Genomic DNA, 25,793 nt, shown 5'->3' with positions numbered 1-25,793 from the left:
GATGAAGCAATTTTTATAGCAATTTTCTGCGCGCAACAGCAAAATAATGGAGGATACTGATAATATTATTGGAGAAGCTGATAATGGCTCTTCAATTTAATTCTATAAAAGAAAGCAAAGTTCAGTTTAATTATATGAAAAGAAAGCAAAAGTTCAGTTTAATTCTATGAAAAGAAAGCAAAAGGTCACAAAAACTCAGTACTGCTGCTAAAAGCATGGGAGCTTGCAACAAGAGATACAAGCAGAACTTCTTCTTGATTCATTCTTCTCACGTGCTTTAATTCCAAATTTTTTGCGAATAAAAATTGACCGATGCGAGTATCCTGTGTGAACAACAAGGCAACGAAAATTACCAATTGCCGCGATTGACGAAAATTACCTATCGCAGCAACTTCTTGTGTGTGAACCTAAGGTAACGCAAACTTACCATTTCCTGCCTTGACTTTGGTTATCCTTAAGGTGAATGTTCATTCTGAAACAAGTGATTTTACGACAAGCCTTCAGTTGTAAATTACACCAAAAGGACAAGACATCCGTGTCATTTGATTAATTAGTCTCAAATCTATTCACTAATCAATGTGCAATTATGTTATTATTTAAGCTTTATTTGAGAAGGGTTTAAACTTGCTTAAAAAATAGGGAAATTGTCCTTTTTTCAACAAGTGTTACAAGTATTTTCCATCTAAAACACTAGGTGCAGCTAATTCTAAACTGTACCAGACAGCTTACAACCTAAAAGAGCCACTGGCATTCTATTTCTTAAACAAAACCCTCGTTTCGTTTAAGAGAATAAGTAACTTACAAGAATGGAAACTGACGCTAGCTTCATCAAATTACTAACGCCATCTAGCATTTTCTCGCGTCTCTCAGTATGTTCTCAAGGTTTTTGATCGAACTTACAGATGGCCATTTTTATTACACTAATTTTGCCTATTAAGAACAACGTCAATTACGTTAATAAATCTGTCCACAGATTTAATATATCATTTTCATCACAAAGCTTTGCTGACTATAATAGGAATAATAGGAAAACTGTCATGTTTCGTTGATATGTTAAAACTGTAGGAGAGGTGAAAAATTAGACACTACGAATTGCACAGGAAACAGGAAAAAAAATAGTTACTTGGAAAAGTGGCTGGTCTATGAAGAGATAGAAAATCAGAGGATAGCTTCATACCGTACTTCTACAATTCTTGTCAAGTTAAAAAAAAATCGTATAATTCTTCCATTAAACAAATAAATAAAGTTTCACGAAAGAATAAATCAATATATAACAAGTCTCATGAGGAAAATCGTCATAATAAGTTAAGTTTTACAAAAGAATACATCAGCACATAACAATTTCACGAACAAACCGGTTTCACGAGGTGAAAAATCGAAGTACAAGTTTCACGAAGAGAAAAGTCCACATGCAACAGATTTCATGAAGTAGAAAAAATATCAGACTCTGAATTGACTTTCCGAGTTTCGAGATGTGTCTTCCATGGTTACTGACGAGTGACTGATGCAATTACTGATCAAAATGGACAAAGAGGGCCAATCAATTCTGTCAACCGCTTGAGTTATTTAATTATTCTATCAATCACCGTCAATCGATTGACTCAAGCGAACAAGAGGCTCTCAGACGGTCAATTACGCTTGAATAAACTGATTGAAGGAGGCTTTTGATAAAAATTATTGACCCTCTAGGGCTTCTTTCAGTAGACGAGGGATGGGGAGGGGTCAAAACAGGGAAAATGGTTATTTTATACAACATGTTTCTGGTGAAAGGGATTCAGACCAGGGTGTTATTAGGTCCCAATATCGTAATTTGGCCCTAAGCTCCCGGATTAGCTCCTCCTTCCTTTTTAATTTGGACTACTCTTGACACTTAAGGGGATGGGGGGTGGGTCATAGCTCTGGACTTGCCCTTGCCAACAATTGATTGTTAGATTTTAGTTCTTACTTAAATTATTTAGAAATACAAAAATTCAAGATACGTACAAAGCCCAGATACATTGCATTTAGTAGCCTATTCAATTCCGTTTTATTTCAATGGCCATTTTATTTTTGCGAAATGGGCTACTTGAGTACTTTTGATTTTCTTGACTGATGATTCAAATTAAAAAAATAAATAAATAAACAGAACTTGACTAGACTGAACTTGACCGACGATTCAGAAAAATAGCCTAGTCTAGTTCTTCAGTCTTTGGGACTAAAAAAGGGTTAAGGTAGGGTAACACATAATACCCTATTTTCGCTAAAGTATTCTGAAGTATATACACCATATTATTTAAAGACAGATCCTTAGATAGAGCTTCGTTTTGTCTACAATTGTGCCCCTTTAAATTTCAAAAATACATTTCTTTAAAGTTGCCAAGTAGCAATTAAAACCATTGCTGTGACGCAAATGGGTTTTCCTTTCCGAGTGCTTTAATCTGTATCACTTCTGAAGAAACTTTCACAAGTATACTTCTGATATATACTTGTACTGTGACTGGATCTACTGTAGTACTGAGCAATCTTTTGACAATGCTGGTTCGGTGTGTATTCGAGAATTTGACACCCTTTTAGAAATTATTAAAATACCTTTAAATGAAGATTCGTAAATGCTGGTGTTACCGTGGCAGAAACCAGGTAATCCTAGTCCATCATTTCTTAGCTTGGAATGGGTTTAAGGCTCTCTTAGATAGGAGATCACAGCTGTTCAGAAAATTTAAAGATTAATGAATGAAATGAAACTCCTATCTGTTGCTTGATATATTTCAATAACATGAAAATATACATACGTTTAAATGTGCACACAATTACAACAACTTGAGAGATACAAACTTGCATGTGTCAATCAATAACTAATAAGATAATTCGGCTCAATTGATTATCCCGCTCTACAAGCCTTGCATCAAATATGCCGCAACTGATTATCCCGCTCTACAAGTGCTGCATCAGATCCACAGCTGTAGCTGATTATCCCACTCTACAAGTCCTGCGTCAGATCCGCAGCCGCAGCTGATTATTCCACTCTACAAGTCCTGCATCAGACCCACAGCCGCAACTGATTATCCCACTCTACAAGTCCTGCATCAGACCCACAGCCACAACTGGTTATCCCACTCTACAAGTCCTGCATCAAACCCGCAGCCGCAACTGATTATACCACTCTACAAGTCCTGCATTAGACTCACAGCCGCAACTGATTATCCCGCTCTATAAGTCCTGCGTCCGATCCGCAGTCGCAGTTGATTATCCCACTCTATACTAATAAGATAATTAGGCTCAATTGATTATCCCACTCTACAAGTCCTGCATCAGACCCACAGCCGCAACTGATTATCCCACTCTGCAAGTCCTGCATCATACCCACAGCCGGAACTGATTATCCCACTCTACAAGTCCTGCATCAGATCCACAGCCGCAGCTAATTATCCCACTCTACAAGTCCTGCATCAAACCCACAGCCACAGCTGATTATCCCACTCTACACTCTACAAGTCCTGCATCAGACCCACAGCCACAACTGATTATCCCGCTCTACAAGTCCTGCATCAGATCCGCAGCCGCAGCTGATTATTCCACTCTACACTAATAAGATAATTAGGCTCAATTGATTATCCCACTATACAAGTCCAGCATCAGACCCACAGCAACAACTGATTATCCCGCTCTACAAGCCATGCATCAAATCCGCAGCCGCAACTGATTTTCCACTCTAGAAGTCCTGCATCAGATCCGCAGCCGCAGCTTATTATCCCACTCTACAAGTCCTTCATCAGACCCAGAGCCACAGCTGATTAACCCACTCTACAAGTGCTGCATCAGACCAACGGCCGCAACTGATTATCCCTCTCTACAAGTCCGACATCTGATCTGCAGCCCCAACCGAGTATCCCACTCTACAAGTCCTGCATCAGATCCGCAGCCACAGCTGATTATCCCACTCTACAAGCCCTGCATCAGACCCACAGCCCCAACTGATTATCCCACTCTACAAGTCCTTCATCAGACCCACAGACGCAGCTGATTATCCCGCTCTAAAATTCCTGCAACAGATTCGCAGCCGCAGCTGATTATCCCACTCTACAAGTCCTGCGTCAGAAACACAGCCACAACTGATTATCCCGCTCTACAAGTCCTGCATCATATCCGCAGCCGCAGCTGATTATCCCACTCTACAAGTCCTTCATCAGACCCCCAGCCACATCTGATTATCCCGCTCTACAAGTGTTGCATCAAATCCGCAGCCGCAGCTGATTATCCCACTCTACAAGTCCTGGATAAGACCCACAGCCGTAACTGATTATTCAGCTCTACAAGTCCTGCATCAGATCCACAGCCGCAGCTAATTATCCCACTCTACAAGTCCTGCATCCGACCCACAGCCACAGCTGATTATCCCACTCTCCAAGTCCCTCATCAGACCCACAGCCACAACTGATTATCCCGCTCTACAAGTCCTGCATCAGATCCGCAGCCGCAGCTGATTATCCCACTCTCCAAGTCCTTCATCAGACCCACAGCCACAACTGATTATCCCGCTCTACAAGTCCTGCATCAGACCCACAACCACAACTGATTATCCCGCTCTACAAGTCCTGCATCAGATTCGCAGTCGCAGCTGATTATCCCACTCTCCAAGTCCTCCATCAGACCCACAGCCACAACTGATTATACCTCTCTCCAAGTCCTTCATCAGACCCACAGCCACAACTGATTATCCCGCTCTATAAGTCCTGCATCAGATCCGCAGCTGCAGCTGATTATCCCACTCTCCAAGTCCTTCATCAGACCCGCAGCCGTAGCTGATTATCCCGCTCTACAAGTCCTGCATCAGATCTGCAGCCGTAGCAGATTATCCCACTCTACAAGTCCTGCATCAGACCCACAGCAACAACTGACTATCCCGCTATACAAGTGCTGCATCAGATCCGCAGCCGTAGCTGATTATCCCGCTCTACAAGTCCTGCATCAGATCCGCAGCTGCAGCTGATTGTTCCACTCTACAAATCCTGCATCAGATCCGCAGCTGCAGCTGATTATCCCACTCTACAAGTCCTGCATCAGACCCACAGCCACAACTGATTATCCCACTCTACAAGCCCTGCATCAGACCCACAGCCCCAACTGATTATCCCGCTCTACAAGTCCTGCATGAGATCTGCAGCCGCAGCTGATTATTCCACTCTACAAATCCTGCATCAGATACGCAGCTGCAGCTGATTATCCCACTCTACAAGTCCTGCATCAGATCCGCAGCCGCAGCTGATTATCCCACTCTCCAAGTCCGATTATCCCGCTCTACAAGTCCTGCATCAAACCCACAGCCGCAACTGATTATCCCGCTCTACACGTCATGCATCAGACTCACAGCTGAATATGAATGCCCCTATATACTGGTGCTCCAAAAACTCTGTTGGCACCACTCTAAAAGATCCAGAACAGAGAAAATAGGTCGGCCTGCATCTCTACACATGATACACTCCATCCTCTAAATGAAAGGTTCGATGTAGCGTCGATGTCTGTTTTCTATAATTACATGAATTCACCTCCCTTAGACGTGCTCTCTCGCATTGGGCCCCCCTTTGTCCAGCCGTCAAAAAAGACACGAAGGTACATAGCTCGGTCCAATTATCTGAAGGAAGACACGCCAAGAGCCGAGTACTTTAGGAACAGTTTCATCCGGCGTTGTATTTCTATCTGAAATAATCTTCCTCTGGATATTATTCCTGCAAATCCCTATGTTGACTCCTTGAGAAGAAGGTTCAACAGAGATTTAAAACCCCAAACTTTTGGAACAAGGTAAATGATTAGCCGCATATCAGATACCTTTTGGTACCTGGCGCCGTGAATATAGAAATACAAAAAAAAACTGATGAAACGGATAACAACACTCAAATTTCAACGTGATACAGATGGCACGCTAGGTGAATGATCTCATTTCTTCCTGATCCTGGTTTTGTTGGGGGATTTGGAAGGGGGCACAACAAAAAAGAATATTGAACAAGAGCTAAGAGCTCATATGGCACTTGTGACGAGGCGAGAAGAGCTAAGAGCCAAGAGATCATATGGTATGAGCTCCAACAAAATTCTATGAATCAATAGATTGATTTAAAAAGGAAAATAAGAGGCTTAATGCCGGTCAGGATTTAAAATAAGAGCTCTGAGTCACGATGTCCTTCTAAATATCAAAATTCGAAGATCCGATCATCCACTCGTAAGCTATAAATACCTAATTTTTTCTAATTTTTCCTCTCCCTTTAGCCCCCCAGATGGTTGAATCTGGGAAAACGACTTTATTAAGTCAAATTGTGCAGCTCCCTGACACGCCTATCAATTTCCATCGTCCTAGCACGTCCAGAAGCACCAAACTCGCCAAATCACTGAACCCCTTCCCCCAACTCCCCCAAAGAGAGCGAATCCAGTATGATACTGTCAATCACGTATCAAGGACATTTGTTTATTCTATCCACCAAGCTTCATCCCGATTCCTACACTCCAAGTGTTTTTCCAAGATTTCCCCCTCCAGCTCCCCCCAATGTAAAACGATCTGGTCGGGATTTGAAATAAGAGCTCTTAGACATGAATTCTTTCTAAAAATCAAATTTCATTAAGATCCGATCATCTATTCGTAAGATAAAAATACCCAAATTTTCACGTTTTCCAAGAATTCCAGTTTCCCCCTCCAACTCCCCCCAACGTCACAGGATCTGGTCGGAATTTAAAATAAGAACTTTAAAGCACAAGATCCTTCTAAATATCAAATTTCATTAAGATCTGGCCACCCTTTCGTAAGTTACAAATACCTCAATTTTCAAAATTACCCCTCCTCCAATTCCACCAAAGAGAGCAGATCCGGTCCGGTTATGTCAGTCACGTATCTGGTCAGTCACGCTTGATCCGGTTGAGATTTAAAATAAGAGATCTGAGTTACGAGGTCCTTCTAAATATGAAGTTTAATGAAGATCCGATCACTCCTTCGTAAGTTAAAAATACATCATTTTTTCTTATTTTTCAGAATTAACCCCCCCCCCCCTCATAGATCGGATCCATCCCAATTATGTAAATCACGTATGTAAGACTTCTGCTTATTTTTTCCACCAAGTTTCATCCCAATCCCTCCAATCTAAGCGTTTTCCATGATTTTAGGTTCCCCACCCCAAACTTCCCCTAACGTCACCAGATCCAGTCAGGATTTAAAATAAGAGCTTTGAGACACGATATCCTTCTAAATATCAAATTTCATTGAGATCCGATAACCCTTTCGTAAGTTAAAAATACCTCATTCTTTCTAATTTTTCAGAATTAACCCCTCCCCCAACTACCCCAAAGAGAGCGGATCCGTTCCGGTTATGTCAATTATGTATCTAGGACTCGTGATTATTTTTTCCACCAAATTTCATCCCGATCCCTCCACTCTAAGTGTTTTTCAAGTTTTAGGTTTCCCCCTCCCAACCCCCCCCCCCCAATGCACCAGATCTGGTCGGGTTTAAAGTAAGAGCTCTGAGCCACGATATCCTTCTAAATATCAAATTTCATTAAAATCCCATCACCCATTCATAAGTTAAAAATACTTCATTTTTTTATTTTTTCCGAATTAACCGGCCCTCCGCTCCCCGCCCCCCAGATGGTCAAATTGGGAAAAAAACTATTTCTAATTTAAGCTGGTCCCGTCCCTGATACGCCTGCCAAATTTCATCGTCCTAGCTTACCTGGAAGTGCCTAAAGTAGCGAAACCGGGACCGACAGACAGACAGACCGACAGAATTGGCGATTGCTATATGTCACTTGGTTAATACCAAGTGCCATAAAAACTGTACACTGGAGGTTAATAACCATGAAGAAAACTTGTGTCCAGCCTAGTTTAGCGGACATGTCGTTATTTTTAAGACATTTCTGGTTTTTATGGCACTTTATAGCTGGGTTTTAGGCACTTCATGGTTTTTATAGCGATCGCAAATTCTGTCGGTCGGTCTGTCGGTCCCGGTTTTGCTAGTTTATGCACTTCCAGGTAAGCTAGGACGATGAAATTTGGCAGGCGTATCAGGAACCAGAACAGATTAAATTAGAAATTGTCGTTTCCTCGATTTGACCATCTGGGAAGGAGTGCGGGGACGGTTAAATCGGAAAATTAGAAAAAATCAGGTATTTTTAGCTTACGAACGGGTGAAATTTGAACGTAATGAAATTTGATATTTAGAAGGATATCGTGTCTCAGAGCTCTTATTTTAAATCCCGACCGGATCCGGTGACATCGGGGGGGGGGGCTAAAATCTTGGAAAACGCTTAGAGTGGAGGGATCGGGATGAAACTTGGTGGGAAAAATAAGCAGAAGTCCTAGATACGTGTTTAACATAACCGTAACGGATCCGCTCTATTTGGAGTAGTTGGGGGGAGGGTTAATTCTGAAAAATTAGAAAAATGAGGGATTTTTAACTTACGAAGGAGTGATAAGAACTTAATGAAATTTCATATTTAGAAGGACCTCGTTACTCAGAGCTCTTATTTTAAATCCCGATTGGATCCAGCGTCATTGGGAGGAGGAGTTGGGGGGAGCCAGAAATCTTGGAAAACACTTAAAGTGGAGAAATCAGGATGAAACTTGTTGGGAAGAATAAAATCAAGTCCAAGATACGTGACTGACATAACTGGACCGGATCCGCTCTCTTTGGTGGAGTTGGGGGGGGAGTAATTCGGAAGAATTAGAAAAAATGAGGTATTTGTAACTTACGAACGGGTTAACAAATCTTAATGAAATTTAATATTTAGAAGGATCTTGTGTTTTAGAGCTCTTATTTTAAATCCCGACCAGATCCGGTGACATTGGGGGGAGTTGGAGAGGGAAACCGGAATTCTTGGAAAACGTGAAAACTGAGGTGTCTTTATCTTACGAATGGGTGATCAGTTCTTAATGAAACTTAATATATAGAAGGATGTTATGTCTCAGACGATCCATTTTCAATTCGAATCGGATCCGGGGACATAGGGGGTTGGAGGGGGGAAACAAAAATCTTGGAAAACGCTTAGTGTGGAGAGATCGGCATGAAACTTGATGGGAAGAATAAGCACAATTTATAGATACGTGATTGACATAATCAGAACGGATCCTTTCTGTTTGGAGGAGCAGGGGGGAGTTAATTTGGAAAAATTAGAACAATTGAAGTATTTTTAACTTAAGAACGGGTATATTAACTTAAGAACGAGTATAATTAGGTATTTATAACTTATGAGTGACTATTCGGATATTAGTGAATTTTGATATTTCGAAAGACCTCGTGACTCAGAGCTCTTATTTTAAATCCTAACCGACATTAAGCCTCTGATTTTCCTTTTAAATCAATCTATTGGTTCTTAGAATTTTGCTAGAGCTCATACCATATGAGCTCTAGGCTCTTGGCTATTCCGGCCTTGTCACAAGAGCTCCTATCTCTTGCTCAAGACAACGGTAGCATCTTTGCTAGGAACTTAACACCACATAGCATCTCCAACCGAAAAATCTAAAGCTAACAGTCTTTTCCACAAATTTTAATTTGTAATTGAATTTGGTAGTAAACATCAATAAGACGCAGAAAAGCGATAAAACTTGATACAGGAGAAAAACCTATCAAAAATTGTCTAAAAATTGACATATTTTTCAAAACATATCTTTATCTTTACCATAAATAGAAAAAGAGAAGAATTAGCTTACAAAAAAGAAACAACTTCGTAGATTTTGGTAAGTGCATTTATTGAAATGCATTTATTGAAAGTTATTGATAATGAACGTCTTGTTTATTTTTCTAGCATAATTGTAATTCTTCTCTAAAAACCCAGGTTAAAATAAGGAGTTGTAGCATTAATAATTATAAAAACCTAAGAAAAATACTAAATGTTGTTAATCTTTTCCTGACCCCCTTAACTTGTGGCTGCATTGGGGTTTAGATACGTTTCTTGGTCTTCTTAAAAAAAAATTTTCATATTTTCTTTGTTTTTTTTTTTTGTCTTTTATGCAATGTTATATTGAAGCTTCTTTTTCCAGAAAATTCGATGAATATGGTGGCAATCTTTTGGTCTGTCTGGCACTAGTCAAGGTAGCTGGTGGAGCTTGTAAGTCTGGAAGTTATCAATCCATCTCTTGCGATGTCGGCCTTGGCGGCGCGTGCCATGTACTCATTCTTCGAAGTTTTCTTTTTTTTTGGTAACTGGTTGTCTGACGTTGTTGAACGTGACTATGCAGCTGAGCTGTTGACTTTTGATCCTACCCACGATGGAGCAGGAGCAAGGGAGGAGTTTACGAAGGTTTTCATTTGATCAGGTCGTCAATTGGTTTTATCAGCTTTTATGATTGGTTTTATGATATTGATCAGCGCAGTATCAGTTTCGCGCACAAAAATACGGTCTTGATCAGACCACACATTGCAAATAAGCCTGAGCCACTCAAAGCAACTTTTTCGCTTTAAACACTTGAATGGCATTTCTTTTGAGTGAAACTGGACGAGATCAGGGTCAACTTTATTTGGTCTATTAGCATTGCTTGAGCCAATACTAAATCGCTGAACACTAACTAGGTAACAAACAATCCGTAATAATAGTTAGAGAAAAGAATCTTCAATATTAAGTCGAAATTTTCTAGCCAGCCAGTTTTTTATAGTAAGTATTTAGTTATGCATTCGGAGTTGGTTTGGGAAGATCCATTTTCCAATCGTATGGATCTCCATACGGTACGATCTCCAGATGGTACGATTTCCAATCGTATGGATTGATAACCTGCACTGTTTTTCACCTTTAAAGGGGCTGAAGCAATCCTGTATCACGTCGTATGGACGTTTTTTGCATAGGTGTGTCTTATTCTATCATCATAAGAATTGTTTCATGCCCTGTTTACTTTTAAACAAACCCTAAATCAATCATATCTTTTTCTAAGACGAATAGCATTACCATTTTATAGGTTTTTGTAATTCAAACATTTTCTCTAGCATAAAAAAGCCTGCCATCCTATGCTTTACAACACCCTTCCTATTTAACTTTCCCACATTTCTCTAGGTACCCATTTAGAGCTGGGTCAACTCCGTCTGGTCCTAAAGAGTAACTCCGCTGACCCCCGTGCCAAACCAAATAACCAGCAACACCATGACTCGAACCCCTGTCCTAGCAGAGAAGGATTTCACGTCTAGCGCGCTAGCCTCTCGGTTAGGACGACTCAAAGCATATATATTCATCTTCGTTGCTAAAACTAGAATATTTTGGACTGTATCCTTAAAAGACCCAGCAAATTCAATTAAAATTCAAATTCGTAGACAAGCCAGCAAACAAACAAAAGTTCAACAAGCTTACCAAAATTAGTGCATTCTGATTCAATATGGCCAATCATATTGCACTGATGACATTTCATTCTTCTCATTTTCTGCTTCCATATTTGTCTCTTGAGCTTGCTCCCTTTCATTGATCTTTTGCCACGAACGAAAATCTTCTTTTTTAGATTAATTTTGACATAGTTCTGATTTGCTGTTCCATCCGCTACTTTTCTAAAATGACAGCAATAATGTAGTCATACCTTCACAGAGAGGGGTATAGAAGAAAGAATTCAATCTCAGGATGGTTGGAAAATTCTCTTCCACCAGAAAAACTGAAGAATAGTAGCCTAAACACTGGTTCAGGCTGTGATCCCCCCTCCCAAGAACAAATCGTGACCTCCCTAAGGATAAGGCCTGTGTACCTTTGAAATTAATTAACACCAAACAGTTTCAAAACAAAGGTTATATAAAGTTTACTCGCAGACATAGGAGGGGGTCTCCTCCCAGGGAAAATTTGAGATCTGAGCCCCCAGCATGCATTTCGCTCAACGTTTCCTCATCTGAAAAAATCTTTCGACCTCATCCCCTCCCCTCTCCCCCTATAAGAAGCATTTGACCATTGTTTAGCCTATATATAACGAATATGGTAACTTGTACACACTTTATCTAAGTGCACTTCACTATAGAAAACAGTCCAAAGCTTTCGACTTAATTCGACTTAATTCACTTAATTCGACTTGTTTTCGACTTAATCCAAAAATGCATATGTCGCTACATTTTAGACATATTTTTTGATGAACACTTGTCATTATTTCTAGCTAATTTAATTTAATGGCAAAGAAAGAAGACCGAAAACAAATACAATTGGTCACGACACGCGTTTTTTCTATTATTGACAATTTTAGCTTTACGTTTTGCAAAGCAGCTATACCTTTCACAGGCAAAAATAAAATTAAGCACATAACAGTAAAACGGCATGATGGCATATGATGGTAAGGACTCTACAATAGCCTTGTCCCTTCTCTCGTGATCAATAGCATTAAATCATACCTCGTTAGTGCAATGGATTCTGATCACCTCTCAGAAAAAAAAGGACAACTTGAAGGTTCTGTTGATGCTGAAGCATTTCCAAGATAAAATAAAATATGGAAAGTCTGAGATAGGCTTTAGGAAAAAAGAAATCGACTCCTATCCTGATATGAAAAGGCGTATGATTTGAAAGCTTGATTAGAATAGAAAAAAGTTAGAGACAAATACGCAGTAAATACACCCATAAACTTTTAAAAAAAGAGAAAATTAATAAGGCCATTTGCATACCTGAGATGAGTCATACTATATGAGATAAATTAAAAAAAACCTTTTCCACAAAACAAGTTTTTCAAAGAAAAGTAAAGAGCTCCATTTAGCCAAAAATAATCAAAAATAAAGTCAAATAATCTTCCAAGCGTAGAACTGCCACAAACCACTATCAATAAATAAATGAAACTCAAAACGGACAGAAATTACAATAAATAGCCGAGTCAAACTCTAACCAAGCAGAAATTAACACGAGTATGGCTGATAACCCCCATGCCTTCTTTAGACCAGAACATAAGCTAATTTGCACTCTACTGAAAAAAAAAACAAATAACCGTGGATTATCAGTTTAATTGACATAAACTGATATTAATTCCTTAAAGTTTGGTCATTTTCTATTTAAGAAAAAAAAGGTGAAAATATTCAAATTTATTTTGTTTTCGGTAAAGCGCAAATTACGTTCTTAGGCTCATCAAACGAGCCTCTTCTAAAGTTCACACGACCACCCCTTCCATAAAAACCTTATATGCCCCTGGGGCATAACTTAAAACCCTTACCTCCAGACCCTGGGGGATTCTGTCAACTGCAAAGGCTTTTCTATAAAATTTTAAAACAATTTTTGAACAAATTACTATCTCTAAATTTCTATCGGATGCATTTGTTGAAAATACGAAGTGGGGGAGGGGTTCCCCTGATCACTTTGACTCATAAAAAGGACACTAGAATATCTTATTTCCAATCAAATTACCCCCCCCCCAGTGTTTCTACGACCACGCCTTCCATATAAACCTTATATGCCCTCGGGGCAAGGTGAACAAAATGACTATTTCAAAATTTTTACTAGATGTGTTTTGGAAATTGATGGGTGTCGGAAGGGGGCTTTTGCCCTCAATTTACTTTTGACTATTAAAAAGGGCACTAGCCCTTTCAATTTCCAATCAAATGAGCCTTTTTCGAAGCTTCTACGACAAATAATGGTCATCTCAAATTTTCTATCAGAAGGATTTCGGGAAAATGCCGGGTGGGGGGGGTATCGATCCTCCAATCACTCTGAATCTTAAAAAGGGTCTTAAATCTTAAAAAGTTATGCCCTAGGGCATTACATAAAACCCTTACCCTGAGGGCTGTGCGGGGGGGGCATCTTCAGAGGCATAATTTCCAGACCTTTCAACTACATTCAACTGTCCTAAAACACTCAGAAAAGGTTCATTTGAACAGGAATTAAATGCTCTAGAGCACTGTCTAAGTAGCCAGTGGTGTCAATCCACAAAAATTAAAGGATTGGAGGGGAACATATTTTTCCAAATATAGGGGGGGCAAATTTGCACTCTTTTTTCAATTTTTAATGAAAATGCCAAACCAGGCATTTTTAATGAAATATAAAAAAAATGGATATTATAAAAAAAAATATTACGCTTCTCATATTCAGAGACCCTAAAGCCCCTCGACAGCGCCTCATGCATCCTATGCCCTCGTGCATCCTAAATATGTGCGTATTCTACACAAAATGAATAGTTAATGCAGGTATATATTTCAAAGCTCTCGAGGCATAATAAAATCATGTACAGTGATGTATTCCTGTGCATCAGCTTTTATAGGGAAGGGTATTGGATCTTTGTGTACATGAAGGAGAGGCGAACTGAGGTCTCAAGTTCCATGAAGCCTCAGGAAACTGGGGCAAGTTCTAACAGGAGTTTTGCTTTCATTAGGATTTAAAGAAAATATTCCTCAATTTCCTTTTACCTTGCTTCTAGAGAAAGGAAGGACTTCAAGTAAATTTAGAAGGTGGTATAGAGGGGAGGGGCATTCACCACCAATATTGCTTCATTCCCGGAAATATTTTTGAGGGATTAATGGTTATAGCTCCCCTGTTATTACGGATTTCTTTGTGTCAAAAAAAGGAAAATCAGATTGATGTGCTTACCAGCACATACAAGTACTAAACTTGAATTTAAAAAAAGGTGTGGAAATAGGAGAGCAATGCTTGTCAATAGAAACTCAAACTCTAAAAAATTAAACTCTGTTTAAAATGCATGGAACAGTAAAATCTTTGATTTATGCTGGTTAAAAGTATGTAGAATTTGTCCATTTTAAAGTTGCCTATCAAAGGCTATTTACTAAATAAAAATTTACACAATTTTGATTAGTCACGCAGGCGACCATCTATAGTCTGTAGTACTAAATTATTAAACGAACGTTCATTCGAATAGATACCTAAAGATCTAGTGCCTCTTATAAGTAATTAATTCAAAAAAACAAAGTTTTCTCTGATTGAAGTGTGGAGTAACATTGAAACTTAAAACCAACAAAAGTTATTGTTTTGCAACTTATGCAACACATACAACCAAAACCGGTTGAATTAAACTGACTCGTGACACTTTCCCATATCTTTGAACTGTCAAAAAACTAGCACTTTACAGAAAATATAAAAAGACTATTAAATGAAGCTTATATTACAAAGACTATAATAATATCCTTACACCAGCGATGATATCCAGAACTTGAACTATATGATTTTAACTCGAGACTCAAGCAAGCTGTTTTCAGCAATAAGTAAGTTTTCTAGAATTCCACAAATATGGGAAAATATTACGGGTCAGTTTATTTGGGCTAGTTTTATAAATATATGTTCCATAAACAGCAAATCAATAATTTTTGTTCTTATAAGGTTTCAACATTGCTCTTAGCTAGGATGAATTAAGTAGCTTTTGCTCCTTTAAGTGGCAGCAATTGGGGGGGGGGGGGGGTTATTACCCTCCCCCCCGCCTTATATTTATAAAAATACCTTTGTGGGATTTATATTTAAAATACCGTTTTTTTAGTAGGTTCCATTGCAAAAAATCAAAAGACAAAATTGCCCCCCACCCCCCAATTTTGATGAATACAGAAGTTTAATTCTCATTGTATTGACAGAGGCTACTGACTAGCCAGCTTGCTTTATACAGGAGACCAAACATAATCTCAATTTACAGTTCAATTTTTTATAAATTCCATTAATTATTATTTAATTTATTATTAAAGCTTTTAAAATATGTTATAGCTCGTGATTAAGATTCCAGGTATAAACAGAATACTGAATATAACAAATTAATTATTTACGTTAAAGCATGATTCTCTATATAGAGCTTATTTTATTAGCAAAAGTTCTTGGAGAAAAGGGTATCTATACTGTAGGATTGTAATTCAATCATATACATTAAAAATAAAATAAAATTTGCCTGGCATTAATATTAAATAATTTTTGAACAGCTATTCAAAAATTAATTCCAATTTCTCTATTTATTAGAGTTCTAAAATGTGAAAGGGTTAATCACTACATAAACAAAAATATTAAATAATTTAGTAATAAAAAAATGTCACATTTCACAAAGTAGTGCTGTTTGGCTGTTTCTCACTTTTTTTTTAGCATTCAGGTTTTGGCAGAAATGTCGCAAGTAAAGTATTTTCTCAAAAATAAGGAATTTATATGAGTTTCGTGCTCATGCCGAAACTCATATAAGCCGTCCTGAGCCGTCCACATATTTTGAGCCGTCCTGGCCGAGTGGATTGGTGCGCTGGATTCGGGATCCCTTGTCTGAGAGGTCGCGGGTTCGAATCCCAGTGTACCCAATTCTTCAGTTTGGGACAGGGGTCAGTGGTGTGACTCTGTAAGCTTAGCCAGAGTCGACCCAGCACTAAATGGATACCTGGAGAAATCTGGGGAAGGTAAACAGGAAGGGTATGCGAAAGCACAGGATGGCTGGCCCCCAACCCCCCATTGCACTTCCTGGCTGAAAGGCCAAGAAACGGAGATCAGCACCGCCGGTACGGACTGTAAAGTCTAATGCCGTATCCTTTACCTTTTTTTCCGTGCTTTTACACTACATTACAACAACAAAAGAGAGAATAATGAGGACTTTTTTCCCAAGACAGTGAACCAACAAAACCTATTTGAATATTTCGGCCCTATATCTAAGGGCCGTCTTCAGCAAAGAAAAAATAAAAACAATAAAACACTTACAATAAAAGTTCTCAGTTAAAAATCCATTTTTTTTAAATATCCTTGGCATCATTACTTCTTAACGAAAAGTTCAGCCAAGACTGTCTGATAAAAGCTAACATTTTACAAGATAAAAAGGTTCATTCATTTCACTAACTGTATTTATTAAAAATTGGAATGATTTCTTATTGCGATATTTGCCTTCTCTGCAGCTAATCTGATAGCTCTTTTGATATTGGGCTTGTTTTTGTTCGTTCCTAATTTTGTTTTATTTTGAATTAGATTATTTTCTATAATTAATTTTGTGTACATAGGGTCGAGTGTGTATTCACCCAAGTCTCTATTTAGGGATGTATTATTATTTAAGTTTCGTTTGATTTCGATTGCCTCGCGGACAGTTTGTTTGATTCCTAGGTCATTGCTTGCTAATTAGAATTGTTTCGTCAAATAGAACATAATGGTTTGGATTTTCAAAAATATGATTACTTAAAGCTGAATCGAAAGATATGGAGTTATTTTTAGACTTTAATGCTTTTTCAATACTTTCTTTGTGTTGCTGTAATCTTGTTCCTAAATTTTGGTTTGTTCGACCAATGTAATAATTTCCACAATTACATGGTATTTGATACACCCCTCGTAGACGAGTAATTGGGGTTTTATCCTTACCAGAATTGACAAGGTTCATTATACTTGAATTGCTTGTGAATACAACACGTAAATTGTTCTTTAAACAAACTTTCTTCAGTTTTGAAGTAATTTTCGGAATATAAGGTAGGTAAATCGTGCTTGTGGGTTTATTCGAATCATTTACTGGTGTGGGATTTAAGGCTTCAGAAGAATGCATCTTTAATCTTTGAGCAATAACAGTATTTATGAGAGAAATTGGGTACCCGTTGCCAAAAAGTATGTCTGTAATAAAATTTAATTCTTTTTTAACATACGGCTCTGAACAGATATTAAGTACTCTATCCACAAGAGATATTACCACACCTCTTTTAACCTGTGGAGGATGGTTAGATTTGAAGTGAAGGTATCTATTGTTATGTGTAGGTTTTCTGTAAACCGTAAAATCAAGTTTATTCACACTGCGTATTATCAATACATCTAAAAAAGGTATTTTTCCATCTCTTTCGGTCTCTAGAGTGAATTGCAGGTTTCTATCGTAAGTATTTAAATGTTCTAGAAAACCTTTAAGTTCACTTTCGCCATAATTCCAAACTGAAATTACGTCGTCCATGAAACGTCCCCAAAACACATGATGAAGAAAATACGAATCTAGGGCCCAATTTTCAAGATTCTCTACGAAAATATTTGCGAGTAGGCCTGATAGAGGTGCTCCCATAGGAAGGCCCCTTACCTGTTTGTAATATAAATCTCGAAATTGGAAGTGCATGGAATATTTGTTACATAATTTAGCCAAATGCATGAGAACATCAATGTCTAGACCTATTGCTGACTCTTCAATTAGATGGTAATTGTTTTCCAATTTATTTTGTAATAATTGTTCAGATTTTGAAACATCAATACTAGTATACATAGAAACTATGTCAAAGCTGCTTAATATGGACTTTTCAGAAATGTCTATTTGTTTCAATTTTTCTACAAGATCAACTGAATTTTTTATATAAGATTTTTGGGAGTGAAGCAATGGTTTAAATGCACTGCATAACCATTTTCCAATGTTTGAGGCAGGTGATTTTGTACTAGCTACAATGGGTCTTAGAGGAATGCCTTGTTTGTGCAATTTTGGTAATCCATAAAACTTCGAGCAAAAAACACCACGAGGGATTCATTATTTATTACACTACATTATTTTGTATGAATGTTTTACATAGATTTTTTCATTTTCGTTGTGTTTGATTTTAACTGGTGGCAAAACCTCTTTTGGTCAATAGTTCAACTGGTAAAAAAAAATTAACTTTTAGTTTTTGAAATTTCAGGATGGACACATTTTAGTTAAAAATGGCACAAATTAGACACTCAAGGGATACATTCATGAACCAAAAAGTAGGCACCCTGGCAACTACTGCCCTACAACTATAGACAAGTCCATAGCATTTCCCTCAGAAGGTATTAACTGTAGAGGTATAAAAAAATAAGAGAGGACGGGTTTTGTTATTAACAAAGAGACAAGACTAATTTTTCTCCTAATGAAATACACAGACACAAACTATCCATTAAGACTTCTGTTAGTGGATTTGAACAATTAGAGCTAAATGTAGTATTTCTGAACCATACTAGAGTCATATCATTCACCTTAAGAGAAACTGAAAAATAGTGGCCAAAAATGCATTTTTTTTTCAAATTTAGAACCCTTTCCTTTCCCCCCAAAATAAATTAGCTGCCTCCCCTCCCCATTCAGTGTTGGACCTTTGTAGAGGAAAATACTATATCTTGGATGCAATGACATTTTTTTCTCATGTAAAACCACTTGGCACTAAGGCTGAAGTTCATTTGTAAATGATGCAAATTTATGCCAAATAAAAAAAAGGTGGTCCCTAAATGTGGTGGGAGGATGTCTCAAATAAAGATTTAAGGGAAATTAGAACTTTCCTGGGGTTTTAAAGAGGGACACTTTGAGTAAATTGGTACGGAGGAGGAGCGCGAGCAGCTGTTTCAGCCTCAGACGGCTTGGTGGCTTGGTGGATGCTAGGTAGTAGTAGTGTTTATGAAAATAGTAGAGAAGAGTTTCCGGGTAATATTTGAGCATTTGAAATACGAAAACTTTTCAAGAAAATGATTGGATAAGGACTCCATATTATGAATATCAGTATCATTATTGGGTATTTTCAGTCCATTGTTTGCATCCCAAAAGTGTTTCTAAATTATTTGTCAAATATTGTTAAATTCAAAAGCTGGTTAATTCATTAAAAGGGCTGGATCAGAAATTAAACCATTGTAGCGAGTATTGGTCCATGGGTATGGGGCTGCTGGTAATCAATATTTGTGGTATTTTATTGAACATACAGCAACATTATATGCAGTCGACAGTAGTTTCTAACGTGTTGTTAAAGTCAAAAGTTGTTTAATTTACTAAAAGCATGGAATATGGAATTCTGCTGAGCAGATATTAGAGGCAATGCTATTGAGGGGTAAGTAGGTTTTTTTATTATTCCTATTATTCTGTTTCCATTATGATTTTCATTCTAAATTAAAAAAGTATTATCCAAGAAAAGTTGAGAAGTTTTGACTTTTGAAAAGAAAAGTCAAAAGTTGTTAAACTTATTAAAAGCGTTGAATATGAAATTCTACTAAGAAGACATTAGGGGCAATACTATTGAGAGATAAGTAGATTTTTTCTTATTCCTTTGATTTTGTTTGCACTATGACTTTCATTCTAAATTAAAAAAGTATTATTCAAGAAAAGTTGAGAAGTTTTGACTTTTGAAAAGAAAAGTCAAAAGTTGTCTAACTTACTAAAAGCATTGAATATGAAATTCTGCTGACAAGACATTAGGGGCAATACTATTGAGAGATAAGTAGATTTTTTTCTTATTCCTTTGATTTTGTTTGCACTATGACTTTCATTCTATATTAAAAAAGTATTATTCAAGAAAAGTTGAGAAGTTTTGACTTTTGAAAAGAAAAGTCAAAAGTTGTCTAACTTACTAAAAGCATTGAATATGAAATTCTGCTGACAAGACATTAGGGGCAATACTATTGAGAGATAAGTAGATTTTTTTCTTATTCCTTTGATTTTGTTTGCACTATGACTTTCATTCTAAATTAAAAAAGTATTATCCAAGAAAAATCATTTAGAAATGCTGACAAGCTTCTAAAACACACTTACTTTTGAAACCTTTCTTCTCTACTGTTAATCTTTGTAGGAGCCGGCCTTGATTTTACTTTATATAATGCTGTATCAGCTAGGTCTAGAATAGAATCATCCAAATTCCTGAACTCTTCTATTTCGTTGTCAACCTCCAGTGATGACCTTACACAACTAAGCTCTCCTTCTGCAATTGTTTCATTACTTGTAAGTGAAGACTTATCACATTCGACACTGACTTCATTGCTTATACCAGATGATACATTTAAAATCGAATGACCAGTTTTAAAGTTACTAACAATAGATCTATTCTGCTTATCTAGACTAAGAGAACAGTTTTTTATCTTGGATAGATTAGAAGAGCTGACTATCTTAATGGGTTTGATAGCTGACAACACTGTTGGCTTGTTAAGATCATTGTCAAGAGTATCCTGCACAACAAGAGCCCCACCTTTTACTGATTGAGACTCTACTTTTCCTAAATCAGAGATATTTTTTTTATTTTTTGTTCCACACTTTTGAGTAGCCTTACCATAAACTGGATCTGCTGTTATATTCCTTAGTATATTATTTTTTGTTTCTAAACTTGAGGTAATGCTAGAGCACGATAAAACTGAATTAGTTTCAGAACTTTCTTTGGGTAGCTTTTTCCCATAATACTTTATAGTTGATTCACCATATGTTTGATCAGTTGGTGTGTTTTTTATTTGAGCAAAATCTGTTTCTGAGCCATTAGTATTGCTATGACACATACGGCTTGAAACATTATTTGACATGTCTTTGTTGAACAAATTACTATCTGACAGCAAAGTATTGACGCTGTAACCGTCTTTATCAGACGCCAACAGGTTATTCACGTTAGATCCATCATTATGACTGGCTGACACCACATTAGTCAGCTTATTTATCTTAGATTCTACCCCAGGAGGTGCTCTTGGACTTTGTGATTCTGAACTTGTAGCAGATTTTATATCAGTGTCCCAATCACCATATCTTCTTTTATTTTGGTTTATACTAAATCCACTTAGGTTAGCCTGAAGTTTACAGCTCCAATCTTCAGCAACAGTAAGGGATCTAGTTGCAGTTTGGAATTTATTCTCTTTTTTAGCCTTGTTCTTAGAAATTTGTATCCACGCTTTGCTATTAATTTGCTTCGCATATTCATTGGTTTCTTTCTGCACAAGGTTTGTATCAGAATCAAAATGCTTCGAATCTGCTTTATTTTTCCAATATAGCTTGTAAGCTTGTCTTATGTTGTCTGGTGCATGTTTCAGATCATCCTAAGAAATAAAAAAGTTTAATTAATAAAAATACTGTAGAGATAAGAAAAAGTTATCTTAAAAGAAGGTAAAATTCAATTAAATAAAGGAAGTTTAAACGGTATTTGTAACTTTGAAGTCGGAGAGTCTGATTAAATGCAATTAAATTTAGTCGTATCTTCAAACTTTTCATCACTTATAAAAAAAGCCGCTTTTACAGCACTGTCCATAAAACAAAAAGAGGATGGGGAGTTTTATGGCCTCAAATATCTGTGTGTTCATGAATTTACACATACATTTTCCCAATAGACCTAAGATTTTCCCAAATCTAAGGGCAAGAAGTTTTCCCTTTATCTCTATGTATTGGTACCCTCATTAAGAATACGATACCCTACTTAAAAGAACAATATTTTCAGATACAGTGCAAAATGTAGGGGGAAAAAATCCAAGAAACCTGTTCAAAACATACCCTTACCAAGGAAAATCTTAAAAACATATGTTAAAATACATGTAGGAAAAGAATCCAAGAGAGCTGTTCAAAACATACCCTTACAGAGGAAAAACTTGGAAAAATATGTTAAAATACATGTAGGAAAAAAATCCAAGAGAGCTGTTCAAAACATACCCTTACCAAGGAAAATCTTGAAAACATATTTTAAAATACAAGTAGGAAAAGAATCAAAGAGAGCTGTTCAAAACATACCCTCACCAAAGAAAATTTTGGAAACATATTTTAAAATACATGTAGGACAAAAATCCAGGAGAGCTGTTCAAAACATACCCTTTGTTAAATACATGTAGGAAAAAAAATCCAAGAGAGCTGTTCAAAACATATCCTCACCAAAGAAAATCTTGGAAACATATGTTAAAATACATGTAGGAAAAAAAATCCAAGAGAGCTGTTCAAAACATAATTTTCGGTTTTTCCAATTACGTTGAAAAAAAATCTCCAAATTTTTATTGGATGTGTCCAATGAGACCCTCCGAAGTTTACACAATCACCCTTTCTATATATATACCTTATCTGTCTCCAGGGCATAATGTAAAACTTTTGCCTTGAGGACTGTGTAGGGGGGGGGGGGGTGCCATCCTCAAAGAAATAATTTCCGGACCTTTCAATTAAGTTCGTGAAATGGTGAGCGAAGAGGGGGGTTAGTTGTCCTTCAATCACTTTTGACTATTAAAAAGGGTACTGGCCCTTTCAATTTTCAATTGAATGAACTGTTTTTGAAGTTTTTTCGGCAACAAATGACCATCTCAAAATTTTCATCAGATGCATTTCAGGAAAATAAGAGGTGCAGGGTGTAGCCACCCTTTGATCACTTGGAATCTTAAAGGGGACTAGAATTTCTGATTACCAATCCAATGAGCCCCCTCCAAAATTTATGATATATTTATCATAAATATATTTATATATATATATTTATATATATATACAAAGTTTATATATATTTTTTTTAATTTTTTATAAAAAAATATATCCAAAATATAAGGGTGTCGTCATCCTTAAAGACAAAATTTTCAGCCCTTTCAACTATGTTGAACAAAATGGCTATATCAAAATTTTGATTGGACGTGATTGAGGAAATGGTGGGCGTGGGAGGGGAAATAGTTGCTTTCTAATCACTTTTGACTATTAAAAAGAGCACTATCCCTTTCAATTTCTAATCGAATGAGCTTTTTTCGAAGTTCATACGACAACAAATGGCCATCTTGGATTTTTTATCAGATATATTTCAGGAAAATACAAGGTGTGTGGGGGATATCCACACTCTGATCACTCTGAATCTTAAAAGTACACTAGAACATCTGATTTTCAATCCAATGAGCTATTTCGACTTTTCTATGACCACCCTTTTAATACAAACTTCATACACGCCCAGGCATAACTTACAACCCTTGCCCTGAGGACTGTGGAGGGTTGTCATCTTAAAAAGACATAATTTCCAGACGTTTAACTACGCTGAACAAAATACATATCTCAAAATTTTGATTGGATGTGTTTGGGGAAATGGTGGGCGTAAGAAGGGGGTTAGTTGCCCTCTAATCACTTTGGACTATTAAAAGGGGCACTAGCCACTTCAATTTGTAATCTAATAAGCCCTTTTAGAAGTTTATAAGACAACAAATGGCCATCCCAAAATTTGTATCAGATGCATTTTAGGAAAATATGAGGTGTGTGGGGGTTATTCACATTCCGATCACTCTGAATCTTAAAGAGGGCACTAGAACTTTTGATTACCAATCTAATGAGCTCCCTCCAAAGTTTATATGATCACCCTTTCAATATAAACCTTTAATGCCCTAAGGGCATAACTTAAAACCCTTGCCCTGAGAGCTGTGGGGGGTCGTCATTCTCAAAGACATAATTTCTGGATCTTTCAACTATGTTGAAAAAAATGGCCAGCTCACAATTTTGATTGAATGTGTTTACAGAGGGTCTCCAGATTTGGAGGGATCAGGGGTGGGCAAATGCCCACTCCAGATTTTCCAAGCTTCCACCACAAAGGGTCCTTTGCCGGCCATAATTATCCATTATGTCCAACATAATCCATTCTGTTCAAATGATTTGAACTAACTGCACGCCTATTAACCAAAGAGCATAATTACCTGACGACCCTTGGGGTAATTATGCTATTTGCTATTAATCATTGTAGACTTTGAAAGTAGGTTAGATTCATAATAAAACTCTCAAGTTCTGTCAAATGCCCATTTTCTAAATAATTATATTAACATTATAAATTCTGAATATTTGCAGTTTTTCCTCTAAGTTGACAGATTAAAATAGTTCAGTTCCTGTCAAATGTTTCGATGTTAATTTCCTTGTTTTAGTGAATATAAGACACCGTTTTAGATTACCCGAGTCAGTTCTTATTTTCTTTCTGTCCTTGTTCTATGTACATTTACTGTATCATAAGTGAAAATAAACATTTTAATACTCGACACATAAAGCTTAAGAAAGTTAGAGACGCTTGGCATCCTCTACCGGTCGAATCCCAGATTGTAGGCCAACGCTACCATTAGACTCTAAAGACAAGAGCACAGAGAGAAGTAGAAGACTTTACAGCATTAAGCATATTTGCATTAGAACTCAAAAGATCACCAAGCATCTGAAACAACCTGTGATAACTTTGACGCTTGGAAAGAACTTCATCCAATCTGGAAATCAGACTACTACTTTGGCAGATGGAAATGAAGCGAGAGTACTCAGAGACTTTCGACCGTCTACAAGCCGAATTTGACAGAAGGTTCACAGATAACTTGCCAGTGCTGAGCACACTCGAAGCCTTGGGTCCAAGCTCGACCAAGTTTATGGACACAGAGTTGCTCAAGCATTTCTCTGCTCTTTACGGCGAGCTGGATATCGACGACATTCTTCTCGAATCTCAAGCTCGTATTGCCAAGCGTTTCTTGTTGGATGAGGAGAAAAACCAGAAAACTTCCTAGACATCGTCGACCATCTTCAGGCATTACCAGTGGCTTACTCAGAAGTAATTAAAGTACTTCGTATTGCTGCCACACTTCCTGTGACAACAGCAAGCAATGAGCGTTTGTTTTCTAGCCTAGAAATAGTGAAAAACTACCTACGGTCTACAACAGGAGACGATCGTCTCAGTCACCTCCTTTTGATGTTTGCAGAGAAGGATTTAGAACAAGATTGGACTACGACCAGCTTGTTGACGATTTTGCAAAGATGAAACCTCGGCAGTTCCCCTTGTTACCTTGAGTGTTGTAATATTTTTTTCTCTTTTTATATTTTTCTTTTTTGTAAATATATTTGATCTGAAAGATTTCTGCTGAAAGAAAACCGAGATTTTGGTTACAACCCTCAGCATGTTAACGAAAATTACTTTCACCAACATGTTGTTTACTTAAATGAGAAAGTTTCTTGCTGAGGAAGGCCAGCCTGTAGTCTGGTTGAATTTTCCACTTTCAGTTTAATCATTTAACCTCGTTGATTGTGAAGTTCGATGTTATAATTAATCTTAGAGGTCAGTGTGGCTGAGTTCCACATTTGGTTACAGTACATTTCCAAGCAACACATGGGTGCTGAAAACACGTTTTTACTTCGAATATTCGATCGATGTGCTGTCAAAGCCCAAGAAAAACATTTTTTCTTACGCGACACGAAGTGAGTCGGGGGGGGGGCAAAGATGGAGTTCATGCCCACCCCAAGATTTGGCCCAAATGGCGCCTCTGATGTGTTTGGGGAAAAGGTGGGTGTGAAGGGGAGTTAGTTGCCT

General features: G+C 37.4%; 1 protein-coding gene across 1 annotated transcript in view; it reads right to left on the bottom strand.

Annotated features, from left to right (window-relative positions):
* Positions 1-25,793, bottom strand: part of LOC136038589 (ATP-dependent DNA helicase Q4-like) — a 102,885-nt gene that overhangs the window by 69,638 nt on the left and 7,454 nt on the right. Inside the window, exons 2-3 of the mRNA XM_065721784.1 lie at positions 20,312-21,570; positions 11,287-11,477 (exon numbers count right to left, since the gene is read on the bottom strand). Coding sequence (XP_065577856.1) covers positions 11,287-11,477; positions 20,312-21,570 — 1,450 coding nt within the window. The remainder of the gene's footprint in view (positions 1-11,286; positions 11,478-20,311; positions 21,571-25,793) is intronic.

Source organism: Artemia franciscana, chromosome 18 (genome assembly GCF_032884065.1).
Source record: "Artemia franciscana chromosome 18, ASM3288406v1, whole genome shotgun sequence".
Taxonomy (NCBI): Eukaryota; Metazoa; Arthropoda; class Branchiopoda; order Anostraca; family Artemiidae; genus Artemia; species Artemia franciscana.
This window is presented reverse-complemented; position numbering and strand designations above follow the sequence as displayed.